Genomic DNA, 11295 nt, shown 5'->3' with positions numbered 1-11295 from the left:
GAAAAAAAAAAATTTACTCAAAGCAAATGCTAATGATTCTATCGATACACTTACCTTCTGGCTTGCTGTAACATAGCCTCTTTTCTCTTTAACAACATGGACTGTCTAACGAAGGGCTGCGACGAGAATTCCAGAGAAGACGATGAGGCACTCCTGGGGATGCTTCCCGCGGACTGTCTAACAGAAGGCCGAGAGCAAAACTCCAGTAAAGATGATGAAGCACTTCTGTGTATGTCTCCTCCTGCTGTCGTGTTTTCCTGGGATGGTGGGCTTTCTTCTTGTATCTTTGAGTCCTCTGACACAGAGCATTCTGGTTTTTCTTCTAACACTGGTAGCTGCTCTTCGTCAGTTGTCTCTTCTGTTGCTGAACTAGCTGTTCGTTCAGGTTCTACCCCAGCTGGCAAGCTTTCAGTTTCCTCTGAGGAATCTGACGAGGCCACTGAATCTGGAAAGATGTGTTACAATCAATGAATTTTATGTAAAGTCAAAAGAAGATGTGCCTGTCTCAATCACAAAGGGAAGTAGCAGTTCGGGCCAACTTATGTAAGTGAACCATACAGTCACGGGTCTACCCGATTTCTATAGCTTGACACAAATAGGAGTACAGCCGCTAACTCAAACCCCTATAACTCGAACAACCCCGCTAACTCGAACAGAGTCTCAATTCCCATGGATTTGAACTAACTTTTCAGTCATTTTTACCCGGATAACTCGAACCCCGATAACTCGAAAACCTCGCTAATTCGAACAGATTTTCGCTTCCCTTGACCAAAGTTTACCCCGATAACTCGAATTTCTGGTTCTTATAACTCGACAGGAAGGCCAATTAACATATCCCATTAGCTTTTCTTATTGCGTGATCGAACTCTAACACTAGAACAAAGACTGGAGAAATTTGATTTTAATTAGTCAAACGAACAGATCACGTAATTGACAGTTACATGTGATCAGGAGGCAATGGAAGAGGACGAAGAAACAGATGAAGTTGAGGTCCTAGAAGAATGCCCCAAGAGACCTACGACAAGCGAAGTCAGATCCGAAATTTATGTGCTGACTTCATACAGTCTGTTCGTGAACGAGGGAGTAGAGGAAAACAGAAGCCATGTACAAAAAATTGAGGCATTGGCAGAACGAAACTTCAAGAGCTCCCAACGACAGCAGACGCTGCTTTCTTTTTCTGGTTCTAAAATGCAATCACCACTGAACAATAAGGACCAGAAAGAACGTTACGTATAGTTACATTTACAGTCGTTGCAGTTTATGGTTACAGTTGTTTAAAAAATTTTTTCTTGAAATATGTTTAATATCCGTAATTTACACTACATTGTATACCGAAGTGCTGAAAATCAATAAACTTTTAATTATTAACCTAAACAATTGAATATTTTAATCGACCCCGATAACTCGAAACCCCGCTAACTCGAACAGATTTTCGTTTCCCTTCAGAGTTTGAGTTAGCGGGGTTCTACTGTATTGCTACTCCCCCCTGGATGGGATGCTAGTCAATCACAGGGTTATCCCCAGCAGTATATCACTGGCACCCATTTAAACACCTGGGTGAAGAGAGACAATAATGTGGAGCAAAGTTTCTTATCTAAGGAAACAACACGATAACACAGAGACAAACCAAGCTGGAATCGCCAAAACTCTGATTGAAAGCAAGCAAGCTAACCACTGCATCAATGCATCTCGTGCCTCTCTAATTATCAACCTTCAAAGCATTACTTGGCCACTACCCCAAAAGCACCTTAAAAAACACTTCCTCAACTTTGATGGTTGTAAGGTTCTGTGTGGGACTGTGGGTACATAGAGTGTACATGTACAAAGTGCACAGTTAATCAAAAAGGAGGAGGCAGCGTGGCCAAGTAGTCCCAGGTTCAAGTCCTGCTCTGACCACTTGGATTTGTTTCACGGTAGCCCCGTTTTCAAATCCAAGGCTGCGCTTTGTAAATAGCCAACTGGTTTGCCTCCCACAACTTGAGGTTTTTAACAAATTGATGTTCAGTTTGTACATTTATTCATTTTACGATTTAAACGCTTGATACTTTGACACTTAAATAAAGTCATTTATTTATTTATTTATTTATTTATTTATTTATTTATTGATTCATTCATTCATTCATTCATTCATTCATTCAGGAAACAGTGTTTTCATACTTGGTTGTGCTATTTGCAGGAGTTCTGAGTCCTCTTGTGTCCATTGATCTTCAGGAGGGGTCCACACCTTCACAAAGAAAACAGGAAAACATCATGGTGTTACTGAACAACAGCTGGAAAAAAGATTCAAGTAAAATTGCCATAATGCATTGCTAAAGGTTGCACCCTTAACTCAGTTACAGTGTACTTGGAGATACATGTATAGATAAAGAAGCGGATCATACTTTGTGTATGTACAGCGGAATACCGATTCTTCAAACGTCCCAGGGGAACTGAATCGCAAAAAATCGGGGGTAAAAATCTGACCAAAGCAAATCCAAGGGAGACAACTTTTGCTTCAAAGAATTGGGAGTTTTGAAAAATCGAGATTCCATACTTCTCAGAAATTCGTCCACTTTACCTGTTGTCTTGTATTCATTATTAAACTCTGAGTAGCTGATCATCATCATCATCTAGAGGCAGCCCTAATTTTGAGAAGGCTGAACACCCATAACTGAGGTGTTTGTATAGGGGGAGATACTGTAATCATACTTTCAATCACTATTAATACTAAGTGGAGACAATTACTTACAGATGGAACAGCAATGTTTCCTTCCAGAATATTATCAGTAGTGACCTCCAGGGAATGAGTGTGTCTCAGATCATCCATGATGATGTTGAACGGCATGTGAGGAAACATGGCTTGTACTTGATGTGCCTATAACATCACAAAACAAAAAATGCATTTTGCATCATAGGTTAAGAAACATGAAGGATTAAGTCTTAAAGCCCTAACAATGATCAGCATTAAATTTTTCCTCGTTTTATCAATGCTTATCTAACCCCTGAGGTCATGAGAATTAAGGATTTGATCACCCAAGGTGAATTTTCTTGATATCTTAATAACTTCTCCCAACCCCAGTACTTTTATAAGAGAAAATGTGGGGACAAGATAGGAGAATTTTTTCTTTGATAGAAGGGGTTAAAGGGTTAAAGACAAAACAACTTCATTCCATTACAAAATAAGGCATTAACCAGACAGACAACTACAGCAGTCCACGATGACCACATGAGTGGTAAAGATGATAAAATACTGATGTATTGCCATGTCTCACCATAGCTTCAATGCGGCTTTCAGGAAGTTGACCCTCAACCAAGTTGTCGACCCTTGTGTGCATGACCTCCACTGAGAAGCTTGGAAACCAACTGGCTATTTGAGAACCTAAAGAGACCAGACAACAAAACAATATTAAACAGTGTTCCATAAACAAGCTGTTTTTCCAGAATAATAAAACTACTAGAAATCAAAAATTATTCCAAGAGCACACATTGAATATGAGATGATAGATAGCCAACAAGTAGTGCCAAAATTGGCTATAATGAAAAAAAACAAACAAACAAACAAAAACAACAACAACAACAACAACCCAGATAGGGTGTCAATGAAGAATTTCGAGGGGTACAGGGGCCCAGTGTTACCTATTTTTAGTATCATTTTGAATGACGAAAAAACATTTGTATTGATGGAAATGTTACTAAAATAATGGTTCCAATTTGTTAAAAATAACCCTTCTAGTGCACAGAAACTAGTACATATCTTTCGTTTTTGTCTGCAGATAGCTAAGATGAAAATAGATTGCAGCTTGAAACAAATGGCCAATTTTTTCAAGTTCCTCACGTGTATTTGAGAGAAATAGCTAAAAATAGATTTAAGTTTATAATAAAAAATCATTTCATATTTTCCTTCTGGTGCTCTTAGAGTGATTTCATGTTAAAGCAGGGGTTCTTTGTCAAATTTTAAGCATGTTTGGGAACATACAGCAAAGTCTTTGTGACAATGACACTTTAAGTTTACCGTTCAATTTGTTAGGTCAATAAGCCAACCAAGTCAGAAACATTTTAAGCACAGCTAATTTGACGACCTCAGACCCTTACCATCAAAGTGAAAAAAGTGGTTTCTTCTGAGGCCACGCCCCATCATAAATGCCGCCATTCCTCTTGGCTGTCTCTCCTCTTCCTGCTCTGGCTGCAGATCACTGGCTAATGACTGACGGCAGGTGGGGCAAGATGTGTCATTCTCTAACCATGACCTCAGACAAGAGCTGCAATGTAAAGCACAAGAAAGTTCCATTCAGTGAGCACAAAAAAAATATTATTGATACTAGCATAAAAGGAGTATACATGCATAACCATTCTTCCCAAAGACAGTATTGCCAGAGTGCCAAAAGTAGTTCTATTTTTAATACATACGTCAGGTGCTGACGTGTATTGTTCAATGCCTAAATCAACCTCGTTCCCAGGGTCTCTCTTCTACCCGCCCCAGCGAGAGAGAGAGAGAGACCCTGGTTGAAGCTGATCACGTGGCACCCAAAATCTGGGTGCTAACAAAAATATTCTACTAGGGAGGGGTAGTTGTGTAACTAATCGTCACTGTGACAAAACATACTATGTCGGGGATCGAGAGGAGTTTGTTGCATCGAGTATTTACAGCTGTTCGAAAGTGTTCGCTCTCAAGGCTGAAAGATCTGAAGCCTGAAAGCTCACGATGTCGACTCCAAAAAAAGTTGTTCCTAAGAATACAAGTTCTTGTAGGCTTTGTGAAGCCGTAGTGGATCGCCACTATTGTAAAAACATTTTCAACAAGAACAATTCTCTCTTGCTTTCCGCTGCGGAGGAAATTTTTGGTGGCCCGCTTCATCAACTGCAATCATTTCCAACGCACTTATGCAGGCCATGCGAGAGGCGACTTACAAATTTTAATAGCTTTCAGCAAATAATCAGACAAAGTCAAGCCTCTCTTCAAGCTTCTGCTGAAAAAAGATTTAAACGAGTTTTGGAAATGTCACCGTCCGCACCAGTGACCATCAAGAGTTGCAAGGCCAGCGCGAAGGAATGTACGGTTGCAACCGCTCGCCGAGGGCTCGATTTTCCCGCCTCACAAGAACCAGACGTAAGTTTTAAACATATCCAGCAGTAATGTAATTTCTATCCACTGTTTGAGAGATAGATATCTTGCACAGTTATGTCAGAAACAGCACCTGGGCATTTTGCAAACTTGCAGAAAGGTGTTTGTAGATACAGTCATGTCAAAACTTGGTCATTTCACTAGACATTCCCGAGAGGGGATACAGAAATCTTACACATTCATGTGAAAAACACCACAGTTTCAATAGTAATTCCCGAGCGGGGTATTTCATTTTGCAAACAAAAAAGGTGTTTGTAGACGACGTCCAGTGAACGCCCGTCTGCAAACACCTTTTTTGTCTGACTTCAAAACACATTGTATTTTTCAATAAATAAGAACATATTTTCGTATAAAAAAGGTATTGTAATGGGATATATAATTTTTATAGGATATGACATACAAACGATATGGAAATTATTGAGGTTTGCTGGGCTTCAAACGTAGTCTTAGGGACCATTTTATGCCACACAACCCCCCTCCTCCCCGGGGGGAACGCTTTGGAGACACACAATATAGAACGGGATAACGTCCATCCATTTTATGTTTATGTCTTAATCTTCTAGCAGTGCAAGCCAGGGTGCTGTAAATCAGATTCTTTACGGCTGAAGTAGCAATTTTTACTCCTGTAAATGTGGCAAAAAACTTCGGAGTGAGAGGGATGGGGCAAGTATAGAAAACAAGTTAGGTGTAGGGGGTCAGGTGGTGTGGGGTGGGGTAATTTTTTGTTTTCTTGTTTTCAGTGGGGATAAGCATTCAAAAGAAGGTAGTTAAAAAAAAAAACACCACTCCCCCTCCCTGAAACATAATAAAGAAGCCGTCCCCCAATTATAACTATTTCTTTTCAAGAAATCTTTTTTTTTAATTTTTTGCATAGGTGTCAGCTGTAGTGTCAACATATTAATAGACTTTCTACTAATAAAATGTTATAGATTAAGGCACATTTGTACATACTTGACTTATAGATATGTCATAAATTATTTAAAAAAAAAACATGTGATAAGCTTATATATTGGATTAACCTCAAATTGGGAAAAAATGTGTGAGAATTTGCATGGTGGGTTAAATACCCTTGTTCATTTTGTACTTATATTTTGCATTTTCTCTGCCCTTTCTTTAGGAAAATGTACCCCTTACTATGGAAAGAGATGTGCGTGAGAAAATAGAAGTGTTAGCTAAAGACCCTGTGGGGAGTATGGTCATGAAAGAAGTTGTACTTAGGACTGTAAATGAAGAAATGTTTAACATGTGTAGGAGATCAGAAAATTCCGCCCTCAGAAAGCGTGGATATGAAGGCTTGTCAGAGATATCTTGGAAAGAAATCTATGTGGAAATGTCCAAGAACTGTCCAACAATGACACAGTTCCTAATCACAATGGTTGATGGAATGGACACTGAGGGACGGAAAATGGCACCAGTGTGTCTTTTGTACTCCATCCCAATGTTTCTGAGAGTCCCAGAAATGTCACGGTTGCAGAGGTTAAATACAATTCTGCTTACTGACAGTGGGGCCACCAAAATGGTAAGTCCCCAGCTATAGGATGCTTTTGTAATTTTTCTTAACACGTTTGACTCTATTGTAATATTTTTGAAGTGACCATTGTTTAGGACCAAGTTATAAGTATGGTGGTCCCTTTTGGGTGGGGCAGGGAGGGGGGTGGGTGGGTGGGAGTTGTTGGGCTATTGTGATTTTAAGTTGAAATGACCACATGCTTTAGGTCCAAGTTATAAGTATGGCAGTATGGAAGTTGGGTGGGGAGGGGTGGGGGTGGGGAGTTGGCTGCCTTAAGAGTCTCCATATATATAGTTGTTGAATAAGAAACATTTAAAACTATGGACATAATGAAGGACGATGGTCCCTTTTGTTGTAAGATCAGCTCTCAGAGTTTTGAATTGTATTTTAAAAAAGAATCAGATAACATAACATATTATTCCCTTACTGGAAACATTGTGTGGTTCCGGAAAATATCCATACCCACCCCAAGGAGGGTCATTGGAAATTTCGAGGGGAAGGGGGGCCTTAAAGGCCAAAATTGTTAATAAAAAGTAAATTATGAAGTTAAACTGGATTATTGAGAGGGGGTGGGGGTACAAACCAAAAAACCCTCTGTGGGGGGAGTATGGATATATTTTGGAGCAAAACATTCTCAACTTGTAAGAACAGCATGAGTAAATCAATAATTTGGTGGACTGATAGCCCACTTTGAAAAAGAGTGACGGCCTGGGTCGAGAGTAGCTGCCCAAGCGATTGTGGGATTGTTTGGGGGGACGATAACAATAGCCATCGTCCCCCCAAACAATCCCACAATCACTTGGGCAGTTACTCTCGACCCAGGCCATCACTCTTTTTCAAAGTGGGCTATTGATTGATCGATTGGATTGATTGATTGAAGAAAGCTGTATATCATGTTCTGTTGCAATTTCAATTTTTTTCACATTTCATTTTTTTCAGGCTATGAAAAGATTTCAAAGGTATGGATTTTCCCTAGACCCTTCCAAGAAGTATGGATTGCTAGATGAAATCGGACGTCACTTCCTTGACCGAGCAATAGAGCTAACAAGGCAAGGGAAAAGGTTCTCTATAGTATTAGACAATATTGACTGGGAGGTAAGGGCTCATGACATGCGTGAAGATCACCAGAATGTCAGTGAACATGCTGTGTCAAGTACTTTGGTTTTTGACCGAGTGCCGTCAGACCATCTCCCTGACTGTGGCCCAAAGCAAGACATCAAAGCGGTTGACCCAGGCATCTTCCTTCTCTCTGATGATGAGTTGAGCCATATTGCCTGTCGCTATCGCATTTATGCAGGACGCATAGTTGTGAAAGTGTTTCCAGCCCTCAGTTTCTTAGCTGATTTGGTGCCAAAGCACATCCCTCATCAATATAGTGAGGAAATGAAACAAAAATCAGAAGTGATTACAATGCCAGTATTGATGAAAGATGAGAAGAGGTATGCTGAATGCGTGGAAGTAATGGATACTTTTGAAGAGTGGATTCAAGATATCCATACAAAGGCTTCTGATGTTCCTGCAACAGACATAGATGCTGTACCACATCCACCACATGCCAGACCAGAAATACACGGTCCATCACGGCCTGATCAGCCTGCTTCCCATGCACCTCCGAGACAAGATCCTGTGGACCCACTTTGTGGTGTGAAAGTCCCTTGCATTGGTGATCAGCTGACCAGAGTCAGATTTGCTGGGGCCAAAGACCTTCGCGCTGGTTCCCACACTAGCAGGGATAGGTTGGACCATCTGTATCCATTTCGCTGTGCTGCCTGGCATACAAAGAGCAGCTTCCTTAAGGTATAAAGGGACTACAGACCTGGGGGAAGGACATGGTTTAGCTCACAAATTTTTGAAAGTTTGGATGAAGACAATTGACAGCTTTTCAGCTCCCTCCTTGAAACTCGGTCTCTCTCTGATTAAAATGAAAATTATATGGTTGGGGAACACTGGGGATGGATATTCTTTGAGATCAATAGCCCATTTTACAGTTGTGTGCCTAGGGCTAGTTTCCAAATAGTTGTATCAGTCTTACGGGTCATATAAGTCATATGAAAATTTTTTAATGACAACTATATGGAGACACTCGTACGACAGGCGGATGCTCATATATAATGGTCTTATCTGTCGTATTGGGCTGTAGTACAAGTGTCTTCATATAGCAGTTATGAAAATTTTTTTTACACGAATGATACTGCCTGTACAACTGATACGACTATACTGCAGGAAGCTAGTCCTTTATGATCTGGTCTTTGAGTGGAAGTGAGGCTAGAGTTGACCTTGCTCTGATTAACAAACCTGGCTTAATGCTATGGCCTCCTGCTTAATTTCCAGATGTAAATAATGTTGTTCACATGCATTTGCAAAGCAGGAGGGTTTGTATCAAAGCAATGTATCAAAGCAAGGTCAACTCCAGCTTCACTTTCATTCAGAGACCAGGTTTCTAAGCACATAGCTGTAAAATGGACTGTTCATTGTAAAACCTATGTTTTGAATAACCTAAAACTAATAATTAAGCTACCATGCATAACAACTGTATAAATCATGATCATTGTCTTAAATAATTTTGATCTGCAAGCACTACTGGGATTAACTTGAACATATTATTATGCAGTTTAAACTAATTAACCAAATTAATAATTGAAGGTCTAATACACCTAAAAAGCTGAATAGACACCCTGGTTAACAGCCAGTTTTTCCTTGTCCCAACACTGAACATATTACTATTGTATTTGACTGCGGTCTTCTAGAACAGAGGATTGAAATTTAATGCTCATTTCCTCTTTCAATTTCAAGCTTGCCTTTAAGGATTTATATAAAGAATCTACCAGGGAGGAAGGCACTCTCAAGTATTTCAGAGAAAAACTGAAGAGGAAAAATGTGTCTCTTGATGTTAAGCACTATGAGGGACGCGAGCAGTTTTTTGAGAGCATTGGCAGGTAGATAATTTCAGTAATTAAAATTTTTAGTTTATTTGCCCAATCAGTTGGGCGTGTATGACTTATTTTGAATCCCTAGTTCCAGTACCTGTCTAAATTAACCAGAAAAATTAATCCACATTAGGTTTTCAACTTTAAACCATGGTTTATGGAAAAAAAAATATTGTGAAGTTCCAGAAAAAATCCATACCCACCCCATGGAAGGTCAGTGGAAATTCCTAGGGGGAGGGGGTCTTAAAGGCCAAAATGATAGTAGCAAAGTATATGAAGCTAAACTGAAATTTCCTGGCAGGAAGGGGGTGTGCAAAACAAAAACCTTCCATGGGAGGAGTATGGATATTTTCTGGAACTGCATATTGACTAGAATGTTTTTTTTTTCATCCCGGCCCTGACCAACATTTTACACTATGAGGTGCGAGACTGAATCACAAGACAAAAACTTGTAACACAACCACAAAAATATAATATGTCTACCAAATATTAGTCAATACACATGTAATTATAAATAACTATTATTTGTATTTTAAGGTGTTATACCATAGAGGCAGCTATGGAGTTCTTTGGCATGGACACCATCTGTGACACGCCAAAAAAACACCGCCCAAATTATGCATTTATGTCTATCAAAGAGCACAGGCAGAGGTACTACGAGGATACCCTAGACAAATTTATTGACAAATTTGTTATTGGTGACGACGATGATGATGATGATGATGAGCGTGAACCCGAAAACAACCAGCAGTCATCTACTACAGGAGATGCTAGGCCTGTTGATAACCTGAAGTATTACAGCCGAAACATCCTTCAGTACTTTTTTGTACTGGAAGATTATCGTGATGCTGTACGAGAAGGTGATGGCCAGCGAATGGCCCAAATTCATAAAGACTTTCTTCTCTACTTTAAGACGGAAAGTTCTTACAATGCATATGCCATTGAGATGCTGGTTAATGTGGCACAAAATGATGTCCTTTTGTCTGAGCGAGAAGCTCACCAAGCCATTTGGACCCAGACAGTGAATCGGAAAGGTGGAGAAGCTAAAAATGTTGAGGCTGACCTGATGCAAGAAAACCGAAATAATGACCACAAAACAGGAATCAAAACAATGGGTCCTAACAAGACCAGCTGAAAGCTGTGGAAAGATCAACAAAGGCATCAGGGGGAAAGAGGTGCATTGTACAAAACTTTGATGAGATAAGCATGGTTGCTTCTCAATCAAGCACACATACGCACAAGAGCTCAGAAAGAGATGAACAATTAATCAGCCAGGATCTCAGAAAATTGCGTCCTTTCAAGAACACCCCAGGAAGATGTCATCCTTCATTTCCTCAGCAACATGCTCATCCCCTTGAAAAGGTAGACTTTGCTGAGCTACATGCCTGGATAAGAGGTCACATGCATAATATGAGTAATTGGTAAATTTGTTATGTTATTTTGTAAGTGAAAACGATTAACCTCTAAATTAGGGGCATATTCAAATCAGCTAGTTTGCATACTGTATTTTCTTGATTAAATGCTGAGGGCCCAATGAGCATTAGCGTTTTGGGGGCTGGCATGTGACATTAATTTTGACAAGCACAATTTTGCTGTTCAGGTATAAGTCCACTGAAATATAAAAGAATGTTAAAAAATGTTAACAAAGTATATATATACGAGGCCAAAATGTCACTTTCATTTCTGAGTTGCAGATTTGTCTGTTTGTAGCCCCCACCATAAGTCTGCATTTATTTAACGCTGGACCTCAAAGCTCG

General features: G+C 39.8%; 1 protein-coding gene and 1 pseudogene across 2 annotated transcripts in view; one reads left to right on the top strand and one right to left on the bottom strand.

The window, feature by feature from the left end:
* The window catches only part of LOC146489791 (E3 ubiquitin-protein ligase AMFR-like), a 28765-nt gene that overhangs the window by 1256 nt on the left and 16214 nt on the right, over window positions 1-11295 (bottom strand). The window contains exons 9-13 of the mRNA XM_085099707.1: window positions 4072-4238; window positions 3252-3358; window positions 2729-2854; window positions 2158-2224; window positions 55-445 (exon numbers count right to left, since the gene is read on the bottom strand). Coding sequence (XP_084955833.1) covers window positions 55-445; window positions 2158-2224; window positions 2729-2854; window positions 3252-3358; window positions 4072-4238 — 858 coding nt within the window. The remainder of the gene's footprint in view (window positions 1-54; window positions 446-2157; window positions 2225-2728; window positions 2855-3251; window positions 3359-4071; window positions 4239-11295) is intronic.
* Window positions 4856-10968, top strand: LOC146489793 (uncharacterized; annotated as a pseudogene). Its single transcript, XR_014859905.1, has 5 exons — window positions 4856-5086; window positions 6219-6620; window positions 7551-8408; window positions 9405-9547; window positions 10076-10968. The product of XR_014859905.1 is annotated as an uncharacterized LOC146489793 (transcript).

The sequence above is a fragment of the Pavona decussata genome, unplaced genomic scaffold, assembly GCF_977016875.1.
Source record: "Pavona decussata unplaced genomic scaffold, jaPavDecu1.1 SCAFFOLD_3, whole genome shotgun sequence".
Taxonomy (NCBI): domain Eukaryota; kingdom Metazoa; phylum Cnidaria; class Anthozoa; order Scleractinia; family Agariciidae; genus Pavona; species Pavona decussata.
This window is presented reverse-complemented; position numbering and strand designations above follow the sequence as displayed.